This window comes from Cyrtonyx montezumae, unplaced genomic scaffold, assembly GCF_038088225.1.
Source record: "Cyrtonyx montezumae isolate F1298 unplaced genomic scaffold, pur_monq_1.0 scaffold_23, whole genome shotgun sequence".
In the NCBI taxonomy this organism is placed as follows: Eukaryota; Metazoa; Chordata; class Aves; order Galliformes; family Odontophoridae; genus Cyrtonyx; species Cyrtonyx montezumae.
In genome coordinates, this window is record NW_027071970.1 from 11,307,263 (window position 1) to 11,327,113 (window position 19,851).

General features: G+C 49.1%; 2 protein-coding genes across 2 annotated transcripts; both read right to left on the bottom strand.

Moving 5' to 3' along the window:
• Positions 1–2,314: 2,314 nt before the first annotated feature.
• Positions 2,315–13,840, bottom strand: TMEM116 (transmembrane protein 116). Its single transcript, XM_065739260.1, has 11 exons — positions 13,770–13,840; positions 13,501–13,547; positions 13,347–13,410; positions 9,639–9,770; positions 6,142–6,246; positions 4,599–4,648; positions 4,128–4,211; positions 3,906–4,044; positions 3,261–3,405; positions 3,091–3,164; positions 2,315–2,555 (listed from the first exon to the last, which is right to left on the bottom strand). Exons 1-11 carry the CDS (start codon positions 13,818–13,820, stop codon positions 2,355–2,357), a joined length of 1,092 nt encoding a protein of 363 aa, XP_065595332.1. The 5' UTR covers positions 13,821–13,840; the 3' UTR covers positions 2,315–2,354.
• A 1,120-nt stretch (positions 13,841–14,960) lies between these two features.
• ERP29 (endoplasmic reticulum protein 29) lies at positions 14,961–17,945 on the bottom strand. Its single transcript, XM_065739261.1, has 3 exons — positions 17,795–17,945; positions 16,494–16,632; positions 14,961–15,846 (listed from the first exon to the last, which is right to left on the bottom strand). The coding sequence occupies exons 1-3, from the start codon at positions 17,909–17,911 to the stop codon at positions 15,344–15,346; spliced, it is 759 nt and encodes a 252-aa protein (XP_065595333.1). The 5' UTR covers positions 17,912–17,945; the 3' UTR covers positions 14,961–15,343.
• Positions 17,946–19,851: the final 1,906 nt, after the last annotated feature.

The following is a 19,851-nucleotide window of genomic DNA, read 5'->3' on the forward strand; positions in this document are numbered from 1 at the left end:
GGAGGGCTATGGGGCTTTTCTGGTAGCTACAGCTTCCAGGGGAGGGAGGGATGAATCGTTCTGTGTTGCATTTTCTGGGGCAGGGTCAAGGAGCAGGGCACTGCCTAATTGCAGGTGAAGCAGTGCAGGGGCTCGTGGCAGGAGTGGGAACCCAGGAGGGAAGAAACTGGCGGGCCTTCGTTCAGGCTGGTGGAAGGGGAGCGAGCAAACAATTCTGCAAGAGCTCTGTGAGACTGCCTTCCACATGTAGAAGAAGAGTGCATGGCTCTCCCTTTCCAGCAAGAAAACCGCCCTTGAACAACTGAAACACTCAGTAACGCGCTCAGCCGAGTGATGTGCCCTGCAAAGACATCTGTCAGCAGCACTACAGGCCCTCACCCTGCAGCTCAACCCATCAGCAACCAAATCCTCATTGTTTTCCTGGTAATCTGCTCTGCTGAATCCTTAATCCCCTTTTAAACAAATTGCCACAGCAGCACTGGTGGTTGTGCTCTCAGCAAACAGGGGCAGCCCGAGCAGGGTGCAGCGGATGGACGGTGTGCTGCTGGCAGGGCCTTGCTGCTGCCTGTGCTCCCCATGGATTGTTTGTATTTGAATCAGAGATGGACAAATGGACGCTCTCTGGGCCCTTCATTCCAGCTGGTGACTGTGGCTACAAACTGGACACAGACAGGGCCTGTGCTGAGGTGTGTCCCAATGGGCTGTAGGGTTCTTACTGTACTGGGCTTCTCCTTGCTGTTCGTGGGGCTCCTGCTGCTGTGTGCAGAAAGCAGCCCCCAGTCCACCTGGGGCTATGCAGCCTATGACATAGTAACTCCAAAGAAAGCCAGCTTGAAGGCAGGCAGAGCCAGCCAGTCCTACTTCATCAGCGTGCAAAGTGTGAATTACACCATCCACCTCAGGCAGAAGAAAGACATTATAGCAAAAAACTTCCCAGTACTCACCCATGACTCGGAAGGACGGGTCATGATCGAGCAGCCCCGTGTGCTGGCAGACTGCTATTACCAGGGCTACGTGGAAGGCATCCCGGACTCCACAGTCACTCTGACCACCTGCTCTGCGCTCAGGGGACTGCTGCAGGTTGGAAACGTGAGCTACAGCATCGAGCCCCTGGCAGCCTCCTCCACATTCGAACACCTCTTGCTGCAGAGGGAGGTGGCAGTTGCTGGGACGGTGATCTACAAAATCACTGTTCCCATTGCCCTCGTCCTAGCTGCTCTCCTCATTGTTGCAATCAGATAGGTAAATACAATAATTGCATTTTTCAGTACAAGTTCATCCACAGAGACACCTGAGACTCCTGAAAGTGAGGAGCAGAATATGGAAGATGAACACGTTTTAAAAAAAAAGAAATGAAAGCACTGGGAAACTCATCAGCTGAGCCTTGGAGAGGACTGAAAACCGCTGTGGGTACATCCCTGAAGACACACTGACAGTCCCAGGAGATTTGCACGAAGTGATTTACTGTATAAAATTGAATTAGACAAAACCCGAGTGTTTCCTCTTCTTGTATAACCAACCATATAAATAAATTCGGGTTGGGCCCCAAAAACAAAACGAGAAATTAAAGAGCGTGAAAATTATAGGGTTGTTTCGCTCTCAGTGCAGCTGAAGATATATTTATGGGAGCTCATAATCCACCTGAGCTCTGAGAAGAGCATGGACAGATTCACGTGAAGTCCTGCTCTCCTGGCTCACGAGAGGTGCTCTGCTGGGTTGCAGAACCTCCATTTCTTGCGTGTTGTGGCCGAGCAGGAGTTGGCACAAAGGGAGGTGTGAGAAAAATCAAAGCACGGAAGTGCATGCTGATTTTTTTTCTGCTACTTTATGACTTCTTGTAAACACAGAATCACCAAGGTTGGGAAAGACCTCTAAGATCATCGAGTCCAACCGTACTGTCACCTGTCAGGAAGGTGCATGCTCTTCGTATTGAATTGAAAGATGGATTTAAAAATATGCATCCAGGCTTTAATGTTAACTTGTAATGGCAAATACCTGACAAACACTTAGAAAAGTAAAACATCCCTTGACCACATGCCCTCGAATGAGCTGCACTAGATCTTGGAGTCGTTGCGCATCACTTGCTGTATTTCTACAGATACTTCCACAGGGAGAAAGCCTGTGCTAAAAATATACCAGGCTTAAAGAATCCCTTTTAAGTCCACAGAAATCTGTAAAATAAATAACTATCTTCACTGAAAGTGCTTTTCTGACAGAGCTGCTCAGGCGCTCGCAGCACTGCAGTTAACGGTGCTGATGGCACAACAGTTCTCACGAGACAGCCCAGGCTGGCTCCGTAAAAGACAAGGCCCCACTGGGACGAAGCCTTCTCTCCTTTTTGCTGCAGGAACTCATCAGAGCAGGGTAGATGTGGACACCTCTGTGCCCGGAGGGCTGGCAGGGAGCGTGCTGGCATAGAACTTCTTCTGAGAGCGCAGGAGAGGAGTCTGAGTGTCAACGTCACGGCAGATGTTGCGTTTGAGGGAGAGGAAGACGTGCTGTGTCCAGCCATACACAATGCAGTTCAGAAGTCCCTGGGAAGCTGCTGTCAGTGCCTGGGAGAGACAGCAAGGGAGATGAGGGCTGTCTTGTCAGTCAGCACCACACAGCGTTCAGCAGCTCCCTGCCTGGCTGTCAAACCTGGCACGTTACGCCAGGCCTCCCACTTCCAGCGTGAATTTATCTATCTGCAACCCCCACGTGATACAGAAATCACACGGTTATTTCAACAATCCCTGCTAAAAGCTGCCTCCTGCACAGCAGACAGCTGGACAAGTGCTGGGGAGGAAATACATCCTGAGACTTTCAGAGAAAATGAAAAACGAACTGAATTCTGAGGATGCCTGCTAGTCCTATTAATACGATCCCCACCACAGTGCGGTTTTGGTTATTGAGACCTTTTTTCAAGTCTGCAAAAAACACAGCAGCCAAGAAAGATCTTTGCCAGCATAAAGCAATAATGTACACTCAACTCAAGCAGTCATATTCATAGCTAGAAAAAGTGCCTTGTCAAGCAGAGATTAGAAACAGACAAGCATCTGTTCAAGCAGAGAAGGCAAAACATCAGAGGTTGCAGACGAAGACTTTTACCTGCAGGATGAGAAGAGCCATGTAGATTTTGCTGCTTGTTGAAGCTGTCAGCTTCAGTACTCCAAGGAGGACAGCTGTTAGGAAACGATTGACAAAATTTAACCTCACCTTTGACTTCCACTGCCAGGCAATGTCTTAGGGGAATACTGTGAGAGTAACTCAGCTCTAACCTGGGGCCCAGCAGCAGAAGAATACGATGGGGTAAAAAACCACTCGTTGTTCCACCATCTTAATCATTGCCCACTGCTGATCTCCCAGGAATCCTGTGGAGTTTACGAACCTTTTGTACAAACCTCGGGCTTGAATGAGTACAACCTGAAAATAAGCATACATTCTTGCTTGCGTTTTGGGCACACGCTCTGATCTCGCTTGCTCCTCTGGAGAGCAAAGTATCTCATGTTTTTTGGTGCAATCCTCGTGTCAGTCTATTAAAGCTCTTCACACTGTGCAACATCATGCCCCCTAGGAGAGAGAAGTTGTTTTGCATGTGATCTTCTCTGAATTGAGGATTATTGATTTGGTCTCTTGCACTGAGCTGGTATGTGATCCCTGCTGCCTTCTCTACCTGCTAAATCCTGTTTGAGATGGGCTGTTCCAGATGGATTTATATTTGCTCTTACCCCAAACCCTTCCAAAAGCACTGCACAGTTCTTCTCACACTGTCTGGCTGATGATACCATCCAAGCAAACTTGGCAGACTGAGGAACATCTTGCATGCAAAGCAATTTGTGACTCGTGACACGAAGAAATGGGGAAAAACTTCTCACACTATCCAGCTGGTGCAATGGCTAGCGTGCAAGGACTGTGTTTCTTACCAGAATGGCTATGAAGCTGATCAGAAAGGAAACAAGGAAGACCCCAATGCCATAGAAATGCATTGCTTGGCAAACAGAGCCACTCAGAGTTAGTGGCTCGTTGTGGGGCTCAGCCATTTCTGTGTGCATCAGGAGACATCTGTAGGGAGAAAGGGAGCAGCCTGAGCTCCTGCCATGACTCAGAAGTGGTGAGGCTGTTTATGAAAGTAGCATGAGGCTTACCCATGCTTTTGACTGAAGTTCTGGTAGCAATTACTGCTGTTGCCCAGACAAAACACAGGCACCATTAGAAGAAAAGGGATCAGGCTAGGAGGAGAGAGGACAACCACACAGTTACTGCATTGCAATGCACCTGCTGCCAGCCAAGCACTCCTTGTTCTTTCTTCTGTCACTGGAGAGGACTTAGAAATTGTTTTTATTGATGCTGCTCTGGAGGAACATTTTGCCAACTTTGTTAATTTCCACACTTTATTCATACAGGCAATTGGTAAAGGGAGCACTCTCTGAAAAAAAAGACTGTATATAGTTAATAAAGTTATAACCAACTTGGCTGGAAGATGGCCCTTACATCCAAAGACTCTTGCTCTGAGCATTTGTTTAGTAGAACTCACTTCTAAGTCAGTACAAAGCAGAGATCAGTGCACCAAAATTTACCAAACTCACATGGTTCTGCTGAAGGGAAATGAATCTTACCTGGACAAAATTGTTGCTACTCGGCCAACGCAACTCGCATAATCTACAACCTGCAAAGTTTAAATAGCTTAGTTACATGACTGTACAGCCAGTGGCTCCCAGCAACCAGCTCCCAGGGAGCACTCCAGCAGCTCCAGGCTCTAAAAAGCAGATAAACCAAGTACAGATGTTTGTTTCCACTTTGCACTGAACCAATGCTGCAGGGTTCAGTGTGTGCTGACGTGCAATAGACACAACCTACACTTCCACTACCTTACTGACATGTCCTCCTTCAAGATGTGGGAATTTCAGAGGGGAACTTGGAACCAGACGAGCAGCAGACACTGGATGAGCTCCTTGGTGTAAGACAGTCATTCTTTGTACTCCTCCTTCACCTAACCTGTCCCTGTTCCTCAGAAACTTCACAATCTGATGCAGGCAATTTGGAGTGCCTTGGTCTCAGCTCACCAGGAAATGTACTCTGTCAGCTGCCATACCAGCTGTGAGAATATGATGTGGGCACAACTGTAGTGCTAGGGAACCTACTGTAGGTGCTGCATTGTGAATGGGAGTCCAGCAAGAGGGAAACCAATCCTACAAGCAGATCCAAACCCTACAGACAAGAACCCTTGAAGTACAGACTGATCTGTCCCACCTGCTGCTCCTGCACAGACAGATGGAGTACCTGAGACACCAAGTATTGTGTGCACAGCAAACATCTGGGAAAGAGAAAGGCTAGGTACAGGGCTGGGGCTGACATGTTCAATGGGAAGAGCTGCATAAGGAGTCTGTTGCCTTGCAGCAATATATCAGGAAGAATTTCAGTTACAGATCAACTGTTTAGCCAGGTGTGAGGAATGAAACAACTGCAAGTAGAGATTTTGATCACATGGTGTGTGAAGTGTTTGTTTAGCCTGTAACTCAAAGAGCATTTTTGAGCACTACGTCCTTGTTCCTCGGTTCCCAGTGATTACACCAGCTCCAAAACGGGCTTTTATAAAGGTCAGTGATGATGAAGCCAGGACCACCCATTCTTCATGGAGCCAACTCATTCCTTTATCAGTAGCTCCCTTCTGTGACACCCGTCCCAAACTCTCACAACACACTTGAATTCCACATAACACCTGGGGAGGACGGAAATTGCAGTTCTCTGTTACAAACTGTTCAGGTCCCTGCAGCTTTCCTGTCCCCTACAGAACCAACCCTCTGCCATGTGCTGGCAGAAGACAGTGAAAGCAATAAACCATTAATTTAACTGGTGCAAACTGCTGCTCTGTGGAAGAACTCCACCAATACCTGTCCTGAGCTTTCTCTTCTCTGTGAAACCAATTGTTTTTGCCTATTTCAGTCTTGCAAGTTTAATCTTTCACTGAGATCCTATAGTAGGCTGAGCCATATCTCTGCTGACCTATGTGGTTCAGCAGGGTATGTCAATTCATACAGTCGCAGGGCAGAAGGGCCTTCAAAATCCTTCTGACAAGATAAACTGTCATATACATACCTCTTAAACCCCACACAGTTACACCTCAGCACCCAACAGCTGTTTTGTATCCATCCTACTCACTGTGGGGGGCATCCTGTTAAGGTTCTGATTGTATTTCATCTTCAGGTCCATGTACAGATGCCAGGTGTAGTTGGCAGTGTATAGAAAAGAGGCCACATAGAATACCTGAGAAATAGAAACAACCATTTTAGCTCTATAATAATGGTTCCTGTAGCAGCATTAATTCGAAGCATTAACACGAAGGAATACCTCATGAATACAAATCTTTGTGACTTGGCTCATTTTTGGCACAAATTCTGACAATATAAAAGGGGTCAAAGACACTTTGATCTTCTTTATCCTACATCCATTGTGGAACACAACACAGACATGGCACTTAGATTTTTTAAGCTCACAAAATAAATTCACTACGCACAGAAAGCAAAAGTATATGTAAAGAGGAAAGGGGGCAGAGGATACAACAGTCTTACAGGAAGCAAACACTAACATGCTCCTTTTCCCTCCATGGCAAAAAAGATACAAAAACCCCCCCTGTTTCCCACAGTGAGCTTCCCAGCCCTTGCCTGAAGCTTGAGGTGAAACCAAATACCTGAAATCTGCTGTAAAAAGAATAAATCTTTCTTGCACTTTTTCAGAATCCCCAGCCATGGTTTCTCCAGGCAGACAAGAATAAAACAGCACTGCCTGACCTCAAGATATATATGCATGTGTTGTGTTTGTTACAGGAAACACATGCTTCAGTGACAAAGGCAAAGAGGAAGGGCTGGGCTATTGAATTTTCCCGTGGATTTTCTACCCTCTGCCAAAGAAGCAAGGAGCACAGGTTTGTCAACGCGGTATCATCTAAGTCCAGGAATGCAGTCACTAAATAAACCTGGTCTCCTTCATTGAGGTTGCAAACAGTCTTGGCTGGTTCTCAAGAGGCTCAGTCCAAGGGCCTATTAAAGGGCAGCAGGAATATTACAGTGACTTTCCAGCTCATTAGAGGAGGTTTAATGAGCGTTCATTGCTGTTCTTCAATTACTTCCACGGAAAGTCATCAAAACAGTACACAAAGATAATTCTCTCATTTCTCAAAATGCCTTGGAGAGCCCACTAAATGTCAGCACTGCATTCCTCTTAGGAAGAAGGAACTTGTGAAGTCGCCAGAAGGAAGAGAAGGGAGTTCCACTCCCATGAGCCCCACCTTGGGCTAGGGACAGTCCTGCAGTGCTCACACATGGGAGTCCCTCATTATAACACTTCTGTGGCTGCCTATTGTGCTCAGCAGCATGAGCAGAGCTTGCCAGGACATTATTAGGCCACTGGAACTGAACTGGAAGAATGTGAGGGAATTGTGCAATTATAACCACAATCTCTTCTCTAGACTTTGCTATTGCAGTGCAAAAGCAAAGCAGAGAGGAGAAAAGAAGAAAGTCAAGGGGTAGTGGGAGGGAGCACTATTTACATTTAATATAATGAGTTCACTCAAGAATCAGGAGCAAAAAAAAAAACCCCAAAGTCTTTGAAACCAAGCTATCTCCTCCTTTACAACATGGTAGAGATGCTAAAGGAATTTCATCAGCAGGAACTTCAGCCCTTGGTAATGCCAAGCCCAGGAATGCAACACTTGCAAGACTTCTCCTCTCTGCACAGGCAGGACAGAGCCAGGAGACATTTATTCACATTTCATTTGGTTACAGATCATTTATACTGTGTAGAAGGCACTGGTCAAACCTGTTGCTGGCTCTTACTTACGCACAAGATGTTCCCACCACACAGGAGCATTGCTGGGGTGTTGAGCAAGGAGGTGTCCTCTACCACGTCACATGCACCATGCGAGTGCTGTTGCTATGGCAAGTGCTTCGTTTGTTTTAATTTCTCACAGAGCAAACAGCAGCAAGAGCTCCTGCCAGACACAGCTGTCCTGCTGCTGAGGAGCAGTAACCGTGTGGCTGAGCTTGGGATGGGGCAGGCACCCTGCACACCCCACCACCTCACCCTGCTAAGTCCTGCAAAGACTCAGTGGGAGTAAAGCTCCCTCACTAGTGTCCCTGAAAAGCCTGGTCACAGGCTGGAAAAGAGAGAGAAATGCAAGAGGGCACAGCATGCGCTCCGTGTCACCGCTGCGAAATGATGCTGCACTGCCTGCACTCAACCTGCTTCTCCTCCTGTGTTGCAGTATCTTTTCCAGGCTGTAAGATCACTCCAGCACTGAACTTCAAGGACTGTCCCCCGGGCAAAGCTACAAGGGGAACATCTCTGCAATGCCTCATCCACATCTCTGCAGGCTCCTTCCCCCTTCAGGCTCTGAAAAGCTTCTCCTGAGCTGTTCTCGCTTTCCCCTGCACAACCATTTGAAAGACACCTTTGATGTTGCTCTGTTTCATTCCCAAATGGCCAATTACACCGTTGCTTCTCTTGGAATGAACATACTGCACTGCTTCCACAGCAGCACGAGGGAGCTTGAGAAAGCAGAGATAAACCAGAAGAGGAACAGCTGCTCTCTGAGCACAAAACTCACCATCACCAGTAATACAATTTCACCCAGAGGCACAGCTGTTGAAGGAAACAAAGCAGCAAACACCCATTCCCAAACACAGAGCAGTGTGATAGTTCTCACACCATACACTTCCTGGTTTTCTCTTAGGTACACAGAGAGCATTGCTAGCTTTGGATGCTGCAATGCAGCAGGGGCATTTCAGTTCCCACCTACGGGTACCACACTGCTCCAGGGAGCTGGACCAGCCCTGACAACACACAGAGGCTGCCAACAGCCACTTTCTCTTTCCAGACACGTTTTTGTGGGTACTTTGAAAGGAAACCATTAAGACCAGGGACCACTGCTCTCAAACCAATGCTGTGGCATAAGCTCAGCTGTGCCTGGAATTCAAGAGCAGTGATTTGCAGCACCTAATGTTGTAATGGGAACTTGGTGAGACAAAAGCAAACTACCAGGAAAATGGCATTTCACTCATTTCACTTTAACTAGGCTCAGAAATCAGCTCAGAGTGCTGGAAAGATGAATCACTGGAGCACAGTGCTGAGCTTGAATGGACAGAGCAGCCCCTGAGCATCCCTGGGATTGCTTGAGAGAGCACAGGACCGGGTCAGTGAGACCAGGAAGAGCACAGCTCTTAGCCTGACTAACATGTTAAGCTTTAGCCTAAGTGAATGGCAGAATGAGCCTGTTTCTGCCCAGAATGGGGGAAGCACGAAGAGGAATAGAAAAGCTCCAGTATGGGAAGCACACAGATAAATCTTTGGCCATGGGCCAACAGGAAATAGTTAAAGACCCATCTACTCACTTTACAGAAGCAACCCAAACACTGTAACCACAACATCCCATGCTCTCTTTGCCTTCCCTATTGCCTCTCACAAGACAGCTGTACCTACACCCTAGCACTGTTACATCTGCTGTGCAAATGAGGAGATCTGCTGAGCCAAGTTCACACAGGGATCCTCTGCCAAAGCCTGTCTGGAAACAGTCCCCAGTGGCCATGCTGTGATCGTTGGGAGACTAATTACAGCAATGAGCACAACGTAACAGCACAAACTGTGATGCCAAGGCTACTCACTTGTCCCATCGCCTGCAGGTTGTAGCAGATGAGATCCTGCTTGGAGGTTGGTGTGCTATAGAGCAGCGCTCCAGCAATCCAGCACATGCCCAGAAACAGGTCAGACAGACTCAGGTAGAAAAGAGGGCGAACCTGAAAAAAAAGTTGAATTGGTCAGCAAGTTTGGACAGCGGTCACAACAGCCCCCTGGCTACCAACAACAGCAGCTTTACCCCCAGCCATCTAGAATGTGTTTTCATCCCCACTCTTCAGGCAGGGCAGACAAACACCCCCTGATTCTTGCTCTCAGGAGCTGCTTGTGTGCAGATGCCCTGTTCTGAACACCTTCTCTGCCACCAGCAGTGCCCGAGGATCCAAGAGCAGCATCAAACCTTAAAGAAAACATTTCAAAGGTCCACAGTGCTATGCTGTGGCAGAAAGAAACAGGACTGAAGGGAGAAGTGTTTAAGAAATCAACTAAAAGAGCAATCAAACATCAGGTAAATACAAACCCCTTCCTTAGCTGTGAAATGACACAAAGCAGGCATTTTTTTAATGTTTTTAATGGCATTTCAGTTGATGACTAAGACTGAATCTTCTTTATATGCCAGATACATTTTCATTGCCACACACTGCTCACACGTGTTGCTGGAACAGAGTCACATCTCCTCTAAGGGCAGTTTCCACCCTACTTCCAGTTTCCATGCACTGGCCAAAAGGGCTGTAAACACTGCAGGAAAATATTTGCAAAGTTCTGGCCACTGTTAGTGGGAGAGCACACACACTGGAAAAGCAGCCTAATTATCTAGATTCTTAATTGTAGCCTTTGGTACCTAATTTTCAGCAACCTGGAGAGAAAGTGATAGCTTCTTTTTTTCCCTATAGGAAGTTACAATACTAAACACAGTAAGGAAATGTTTCAGGAGGGTTTGATTTTGAGATTTTTTTTCATGGAGCTGAGACTTCGGGTGAAATTTGCCTCAGTGTCACCCTTCATGTAAATGCTTGCCACCCATCGTGCTGTGTTATACTCATCCCTGCGAGTAAAGAGTTTAGGAAGGCTAAAAAGCACCAAGGCAAAGCTGACTGAACCAGAGCTGTCCTTCTGGCTTTTTCAGGGGCAAACTGCCCGGTACCTTCTGGGCTCCACACTACACTCAGCAGCACAGCAGTCCTCTGCTTCCTGCAGGATGTGTTTCCTCAAACAGCCTTGCCTCTTCAGTTCTGAATTTGTACTCCCCAACACAGCAACACAGTAAATCCAGCTCTGAAGCTAGCTTCTACATCACCACATTTACAAATGTCTCTTTTAATCAGTGATAAATCCAGACTTTCCCTTGCTGGTGCAGAATTGAAGCACTGGCAGAGGCATGGCGGGTTGGGAAACTTTAAGGTTGTAAGCACTGCAGGTTAGAGCCAAGCTGCTCTGAATTAAGAAAAGCAGCAACATTTTCATCCATACAGGTGACCCCTTCCTGCAGCAACACATGTCCTCGCTGAGAAGCACTGCAGATGCCTGAGGAGCTATTTTGGCAGAGACCTAAATAAAGAAGCAGGTGGCATAGTCATAACCAAAAAGCAGCAAGGTTCTTATTTGCAAAAGAGAAAAGGAAAAAAAAACCCACCAACAAATGGTATTTATAAAATAGAGGAAGGGAATGTAAAGACGTAATGATTCAGAGGAGCTGCCAAGCTGGAGCATACGTGTTGATCTTGCTACGCCTGGCTGCTGCCCACAGACATCTGCCTGCAGGGAACCTGTTGACATGACAGAGGAAATTCCACGTTCATTGCTTGCCATCATTTATCCTGAATGATTTAGCTCACGCTGAAGGCTTATTAGCCCCACAGAGACAAAAAACAGGTTTCAAGAATGCAATATTTGATTTCCTCAGCTGGGAGTTGGAGGGGGAAGTGTTTATAATATTTTTCTCCTCCCAGCCTCCAAAGCTGTTTATATTCTTCTCTGGAGTCTCATGACCCAGGGAATATTCAGTTTGTGGCAAGCTTTGATATGGATTTCTTCCAACTCCTTTGTTTACAAATTCACCCATAAAACCAGAAGTGTGGGGACAAGAGGATGGGGAAGTTAGTGAAGAGTTTGCTGCTTTTGAAACACCAGCAGTGGATCCCCCAGCAGCAGTACAAGAGCCTGGAAGCCTGATGAAAATGGGTCGTTCTGGCTGATATCCATCCTATCCAGATTTGCAATAACAATCTGAACAGAAACATCTGGACTCTCCCAAGCAGCAACAGTCCATCTGTGAACTGGAGCCATGTGCAATTCACAAGCAGCAAGAGCCACAGCCACATCATATGACCAATAAATAGCACGAGGGCTCCTGAGTAATGCGGATTTGCACCCTGGAAGTTGATGGGCTGGAGCTGCTGAGTCACTTTGGGACCCTCGTCCAGCTCCACACCACACCAGAGGGAAGGACCTCAAGAACCATAACCAGTGCTCTCCAGATGCAGGCAGCATGTCAGCAGCTCTCAACCCAGGGAACCTTCAATAGGCACTAAGTGCAGCATGAAGTCAAGAAGCAACTGTCCTAGCAGCAAGCTGGAGGCCCAGCTCTCCTTCCACAACAGGAGTGCACTGAGATCTCTGCAGCTCGTCCTGGATGTGCTGGGCACACTGTTTCTGTGAGGCTCTGGCTACCCAGGAGCCCCAGAGACACGGACACACATTCTCCTCCTAACTCTGCTTCATCCAGCAGCACATCATTTGTTAGCCTGCCTGCACGCCTTCCTTCCCCGAGGATAATTTACTGCATTCCCTGAACGTCCTCAGCTGCGGGCTGCAGATCAAACCCATGCTGGATGCTGAAGACAAGGGAAGCACAAAGACAGCTCTGTTACAGCACAACAGCCAAGCTTTACCATTCTACTGCTCTTAGCAGTAACCTGTTATCTGCACGGTCCACAGCCCAGGCTGCAAATCCCAGCCAAGGAACCACAGCTTCACTCAGCTCTGTGCACTGCTTCTGATCAGTCCTACATGGACAGAGGGGGGTTTACATGGACAGCAAAACCCCATCAGGCTTGGGATGGAGTCAGTGATTGATACCTGGTGCATCCTGGATATGCAGGATTCCCAAGAGTGATGCACTTGGGATGTGAGAGGAGCTGCTTCGGCGTTAGAAATGCTAACTGCTCCTGCACATGGCCAAGGTGAAACCTCCCAAAGCCACACTGCGTGGCTGAGCACAACAAACTGCTGTTCAGCCCAGTCTGGTTTTGTCTGAACTCTGCAGCACCTCCATGCTGCTCCAGCTTCAGCAGCACACCCACCCTTGAAAACAACTCAGAAACACCCGCAGACAGACCCCTGTCCCTGCATTTCCTGCAGAAACTTTGCCAATTTACAACCCAGCAGCTCTGAGCACAGCTCCTCAGCCCTCCACAGGTTTTGTCCTGTAGAAGAGGGCATGCTAACAAATCCTCATCCCTGGGAGAGGACTCAGTGCTAAGGAACCTGCTTCTCCTGCACAGCACAGCTCAAGGTTAATCTCAAACCTGCACCACGGACAAAGGGTCACACTCTCCACCAGCCCTTTGCCTCCCAGCTGCTGTAAACAAGGTTTAGTCAGGGAAAATAAAACCCAAGGTCTGCATGGTGCCAAGAGCTCAGTGGGGAGAGAATAAGGGGGTGCAGTCAGGAGTTGGACTCAGTGGTCCTTAGGGGTCCCGCTCAACTCAGGGTATTCTGTGATTTGTAGTCCTTACCTCAGGGGACCGCACCGCGTTTTGGAAGATGGCATAAGTGATGATGGAGCTGGAACCTATAACACTGACAGAACAAAGCACAGGTTGGGATGGGAACACGTGCACGGCCAGGATACGCCATCTCCCTTCTTTCTGGGGCCCGTCCATATTGTACCTGAGCATGGCCATGGTGAAGTGGATCCACTGGAGAGCCGAGTAGGCCTGGGAGAGAAGCAGAGAATGAGCTGGAAAGAAATCACTGCGCCCAACTCGTAGCCCCACGCGGCACTGCTCAAAACCCCAACCAACCCTATATCTGAGCGGTGGCCAAGCTCGACAGGAGCCCGCTGCGTGCCCCCCGCCCAACGCTGAAGAACCTTTTCCTAACGGGGAGCCCACGCACCCCCCGAGGAGAGCCGGGGGGAAGGCTCCATGGGCGCTCACCTCCTGCCAGCCCCCCTCCAGCCGGGACACGGCCGCCTCCGCGATGGCCATGGGCGCCTCCGCTGTCCCCGCGCAGCTCTCGGGGCTCCGAGCACCGCCCGCGCTCCGCCCCGGGCCCACACCGCGCCCCGCCCGCCCCGCGCCCGGCCCCCCCTGGGGACCGCCCGAGAGCTGCGGGCACAGGTCCGGGGACAGCGGGAGCTGTGACAAACGCTTTCAGTCTCCCATCCAGCAGCCGAGCGGGAATGACCCTGCTTAGCTTCGCAACACCGCCCCCACTTGGGAGCACATGGGCGCCGCGCGCGCCGTCGCCGCCTCGCTGATGACGTCACGAGGCCGTGGGCGGGAACGCGCTGTGGAGGCGCGCGCGCTGTGGGCTGCGTCTGCCTTCCCGCCAACAGCGGCAGCCTTTCCTTCAGGATAAAAACCAAAAACCAAACCAAAAACCAAACCAAAACACAGTTTAAGCAGCAGCTATTCGTTGGAACCAGTTTTTATTCTTATCATCAGAGCAATATTAGTGCGTTTCGTCTTGCAGCTCTTCATCCCCACCCCAGGACTCAAAAGGCAGCAAAGCTCCCACAGAAATCAATTCGCTTAGCGGAAAGCAGTCCCAGGGCAAAACATGAAGGTGTTCCGACTGTGACCCCGGCAGAGCTTTTAAGGGTTAATTAATTAACGCTTTTTCTTCCCGTCACCTCATTTTTCAATAGGCTTAACTCTGCCAAGGGCTGCTGAAGCATCGTTCACAGTGTCATTCTGAAGATCAGGCTGGAGAAAAGCATCTTCGTGTCGGAGCTTTTAAATGTCCCTTTCCTGCTCTTACTCACGAGGTGAAGTTTGGACGGGAAGAACAGGCGAAAAAAAGCATCGGATGCCTTCAGCCATGGGAAAACTCACCTGAATTTAACCTGCCACTGAACAAACAAAGCATGTTTTTGCACAAACGGGTGAGCACGAGTGCAACCGCACCTGGAGGAGACGTCAGGGCTCACACTTCAGCTCTGTCAGGGTACCACAAAGGGGTGGAGCTGCACTGTGATGTGCAGAGATCGTAACCCCCACCCAACACAGCGGAGCCCCGGAGAAGGCAGAAGGAAACAGCAACAGGTAAGGACAGGACTCGGAGCAAACCCTACCGGGGAGATGGAGGGAGGGACGAGGGGTGAACCCAAACCCGAGAGCACTGAAAGCACGGACGGGGGGATGGCAGGGGCACTACCTCTGTACCTTCGTTAACATGGAATGTGAGACTGAATTTTGTGGCTGGTTTGCCAGGGAACAGCTGTAAAAACTGCCGGGAATGTGCTCCAGGCCAATATAGTGATTTTTTTTTTTGGTCTACTTTAACACTGTTACTGAATAGTATTTAACAATACTGGCAGCTTGCTTTTAGGTGTTTTTCCCAACACGTAGAATACTGTGTTTCTGAGGAATTGCCTCCTCTTGATCTTGTCACTGAGGATACGAGGATGTCTGCTGCTCTCTTGAAGTCAGCGGGAAGTTTGCTTGCACTGGGAGAACTGGTTAGGACTTGACAGTGTTTCACAGCTTCTACAAAGTTCCCCAGCGTATCAGAGCTCATCTTTTTCATTATTCTTCTTTAGGAAAGAAGCGAGGATATTGAGGCTTTTCTGGAGTTCTTCCTTCTTTCCATCACTCATTTTGTTCTTCTCAATCAGTTTTGTGATTCGGACAACTTCGTTAGCAGCAAACTCTTCTCCCTGCTCCAGTATCTTGCTCATAATCTTCAAGTATTGCTCAGCTGACTTCTTCTCAGTTTCCTTTGCCTTCTCTAAGCTCTGCTGCCCCTTCTTCAGGAGGGCCTGGCGTTCTGACTTGTCACTGATGCTCATAAACTTGCTGGCCAGCACATCGTACTCCTTCAGACAGCCCGGCATCCCCAGGTAGATGCCATTACTCTTCAGCCAGCGCTGAATAGCCCCGGCTTTAACGTGGCCAGAGTAAGGTAAGGGATTGTCAAAGTCCCCATCCTGGAACAAGTAAAAGATAGGGTACTTCTCCTTGTCCAGCTTGTACTTTTCTCCCAGCTCAGTGTTCAGTTTATCACCATAATCTGTCAAGAGAGAACAAAGCAAAGAAAAGCACAGTGTGTTAACTGAATGAGTTTTCTCTTGTACACAACCTTCTAGTAACCTCTTTGCCATGAAATGCCACACACTGCAACAAAAGCTCTCCAGAAAACCATTTTCCAACTGAAAATCCAAAACCCCAACGGTGCTTTGCTGTGATGGTGACAGCACAAGATGTCTCCAGCATCTTTACGTGCAAACCCAGTTCTCCTTATGGGAAATTTTCTTTTTGTTGCTGTTCTTGTCCTGCTGTATCCACTGATTTCATTTGACTTTACAGTTACACTGTCGCTTTTATCCAGGCCTATGTAGACAGTGTGCCAAGCAACAATGTTTTCTGTTCTGAAATGAATTACACTTATTCTTGCAGAGTAAAAAACATAACTGGAAGGGATTTCAACTATGCTGCTTCGGTAAATCCATCTGTGTTTACAGAAGTCAGCATGGGTGAAATTTAGGCACTAGTTCTTAATTCTACCCACAAAACGAGAGCAAGTGAGGTGAGTGAGCACTCGTCAGTGCTCTTCTCCTGAAGCCAATGACAAGATCATCAAACCACACCAGCTCTGGTGCAACAACTGCTTCCTGTGCATTTAATTCCCCCACCCAACAGCAGCTCAGAGCTCCTCACCTGATATTCCCACTTCAGCCACCAGAAGATCCTCACTGGAGCCTGAGCTCTCTGCCAGCTTTTTGAACTCATCTTGTTTCTCGCCGTAAGGATACTGCGTATCAAACTTCACAAGGACAAACTTATGCTTTGGGATTACCTAGAACAAGGGAGAGAAAATCAGAATCATTTCAGGTTTGTGTGATCCACGAGCTGCTGAAGGTTGCTTTAGCACGTTCTTATCTTCCTATGCAATGAGGAGGTGCAGAGGGAGGGTGGAAATTTCATAATTACAGCCTTTGGAAAATGACTCACTGCAGTGGGAAGGAAAAATGCATGTATGTATTCCTGCAGCAGATGATGAAGACGGTACGTGATAGGTTTGGGGGATCTGCTAACAGCTTTATTTATACACCACTTGCTCACTGTAAATCTGATTAGCATCTTGGAAGAAAGTCAATGAAACCACCTCCAGTAGGACGTTAAGAGGATAGAGGCCAAACCAAATGTCGCTCTGCATGCCCTAGCATGACAACCACAGCTCTGTGCTAGCAGAGGGACTGGCAGGAGTGGAAATGCTGTTCACTTGAGCCACTGCTTTGGCGTTTTGCTCAGATGATTCCCTTTCCAAATGACTTTATATAGAATCACAGAATTGCAAAGGTTTGGATGAGACTTCTTAGACTCTCCAGCACCTCCCTGTGTGCCTTGTGCTGGCCCAGCACTGGGCCCGGCGCTCCAGCTGTGGCCTCCCCAGGGCACAGCACGTGGACGGCCGCCTCCCTCGCCCTGCTGCACACACAGGATGGCACCCGAAAGGGTCTCACAGCAGAACACCAAGCAGGAGGCCGTCCCGCGGCAAGAACGCTTTTCGGCTTGCGTAGGGCAATGCCTCCCACAGGGCGCAGCTGAGCGCAGCCCCTCCAGCCCCCGCGCTGCGCTCCGAGGCTATAACAGCCATGCCCGCGGCGGGGGCCGGCTCCGCGCAGCGGTGCCCAGGGCCGGGCAGGCCCCCGCGGCACGGCTCCACTTGGAGCGCGTCGATTGGCTGCGCGCTGCAGCTGCCGCCCTCCTATTGGCTGCGCCGCGGCCGGTCCGGCGCCTCGGCCATTCCGCGAGCCCCGCGCTCCCCCGGCGGCGCAGCCCCGCGCGCAGCCCCCCGGCTCCCGGTGCCCGCTCAGCGCGGCGCGGACAGCACGGCCGCGGTGCTGCACAGCCGCGCTGCTGCACGTGGCCGCGGCTCAGCGCTCCCGACGCGGTCGCACCCCTCCCGTCCGCGTGCGCCCCGCTGAGCCCGGCAGCAACATCCTGGCGGGCGGTACCTTGTAGAAGGTGATGGTGTCGAGGGGCACGGAGCCCTTGGTGTGCAGCGCGCTGCCAGGCAGCGCCAGGCCGAGCAAGCAGAGGAGCAGCGAGCCGGCAGCTGCCGCCACAGCCATGGCGGAGCGCGGAGGGAGTGGGGCTGTGGGTCACGTGAGCGCCGGCCGCCGCCGCCGCCGGGGCTCGGCCCGCCCCCCTCCCGCCCCCTGCGCAGGGCTCAGGTGCGGCCCCGGGCGTACGGCGGGAGGCGGACACGAGAGCGTCTCCTGGGAGCTGCGTGGGTGAGGAAGCAGCTGGCTGCTCACGGAGGGCGCGGGCAGAGCCTTCCGCAAGCACATGCAGATTTTCGTGTTAGTACCTGCGCACTTTCCGTACCCTGACAGCTTGGGTGAAGCGCGAGCGAGCAGAGCACAAAGCCTCAGCAGCAGAGAGATCACATTAAAGAAATCACAACCAACCCTCCTCCCCTTGCACAAGCGTCATTCCGAATCCCCATCCGCAGGGGATAAACGAGGAGCACACTCCATGCAGTTTATCTTCCCTAGATGTAGTTAACTTGGTTTTCCATTGCCATACTCCAGGATACCTGGGTTGACCAAAGTTATACGAGGAGCACCTCACATCCATCCAGACAGAAAAATGAAAGAGGCAATAAAACTGATTTGTAACGAAACTGACTTTTATATAAATTATAAACCCATCCAGTTTAAAGCAGATCTTTTGCAGTTCTGTCACTTATGTCCGTAGAAGGCTGAGGCATACACATATCTTCTACAGTCATAAATTACAATGAATAGTCAAGGAAGAGAAAGTTCAGATAAGGCTGCAGAGACAACAAGAAATCCCATTTAAGATTACTAACGGTTCAAATAAAGTCATGATTATCAATGACTGCAAAATAGAAATGCAACTCTTGAACAGTCAGAAGTGGTAAAAAGTACAAAAAAAGTACAAAATGATGGGGAACACAAACAGGCATTGTACATTTTCTTCTGTATGTAGACGAAGCAGGGTAAGAGACTTCTGCCCTTTATCTACATCAGACACCAATTTAAAGCAAAGAGAAGAGTTGAGGAAATCTGTAAAAGGATCGTGGCTCGTGATCCCAGTAGTACAAAAGCAGTATTTTTTCAGTCTGTAAACAGTGGACTTGGTAGGATTTTTTTTTCCAAGTATTCTTTTCAAATCATCACCAAAACAAAAACCCACACAAGAGTGGAAACGGGTGAACAGCAGCAATGGGTTATAGCTTGAATTTCTTACCAAGTGCCAGTGGGACGTACGCTGGAGGGGAAATGCTCTTTTGTAAGAAATATATATTTAACTGTACACCATTTGTAAGAGAATTTTTCCCTCAACTAAGCCCCCAGACAATCAGTACACAATTATTTCTGTATCCCACCATCTCCTCTCAGAAAGGATTTACAGTTTGTGAAGAGATGGCATCTGGTTTATAAAACACCGAGTAATCAAAAAGTTGTATTTGACAAGTTTATCATTCACTAGTGGCCAGACCTGGAAATGGGACAGCAGGCAGTGCTGAACGCAGCCAGCACTCCGCGTGCAGGCTTGCAGATGGTTTGAGACTAGCCACCAGCAGACCTGAGCCGTGCCAAGTGCTGACAGGAAGCGAGCCATGCTTCCATCTCCTCTCAGGGTGCTTCATATGACACGTCTCCCCCAGCAGTTTCAATTCTGCTTTTAAGAGAACGGATGCAGAAAACTTTTTTTAAAGCAAGTTCTGCTTTCTGGCACGTGGGATTTTAAAAGCTTGATTTTATTAACATTACTTCACTTATATATGTCAGCGTTGTTTACTGAAATGAATGGTTGAGTTCAACTTGTTGCAGCAGCAGTGCAAGGAAACTCCAGCAGAAGCCAGCCCCAGGGACTGCGCCCTCTGGATGAGGATGCTGTGTCAACTCAGCATTCAGCAGTGGTGTTGCATGAAGCCCTATCCACATTTGCACTGCCGTGAGAAAGGAACGGGGCAGACTATCAGCCACTGCTGATATTCCTCCTTTAATTAAAATGAGCAGTGCAGATTTCTGGCTCAGTG

Bases quoted from the DNA above. Each gene is read 5' to 3' on its own strand.
- TMEM116 (XM_065739260.1), bottom strand. From the start codon at position 13,820: ATGGCCATCGCGGAGGCGGCCGTGTCCCGGCTGGAGGGGGGCTGGCAG. The intron at 13,411-13,500 runs GTACAATATGGA...TTGTTCTGTCAG, and splicing joins TTCACCATGGCCATGCTCAG to TGTTATAGGTTCCAGCTCCA. The intron at 9,771-13,346 runs GTAAGGACTACA...CTTTTTTTTCAG, and splicing joins ACGCGGTGCGGTCCCCTGAG to GTTCGCCCTCTTTTCTACCT.
- ERP29 (XM_065739261.1), bottom strand. From the start codon at position 17,911: ATGGCTGTGGCGGCAGCTGCCGGCTCGCTGCTCCTCTGCTTGCTCGGC. The intron at 16,633-17,794 runs GTACCGCCCGCC...CCCTTGTTCTAG, and splicing joins ACACCATCACCTTCTACAAG to GTAATCCCAAAGCATAAGTT. The intron at 15,847-16,493 runs GTGAGGAGCTCT...CTCTCTTGACAG, and splicing joins GGCTGAAGTGGGAATATCAG to ATTATGGTGATAAACTGAAC.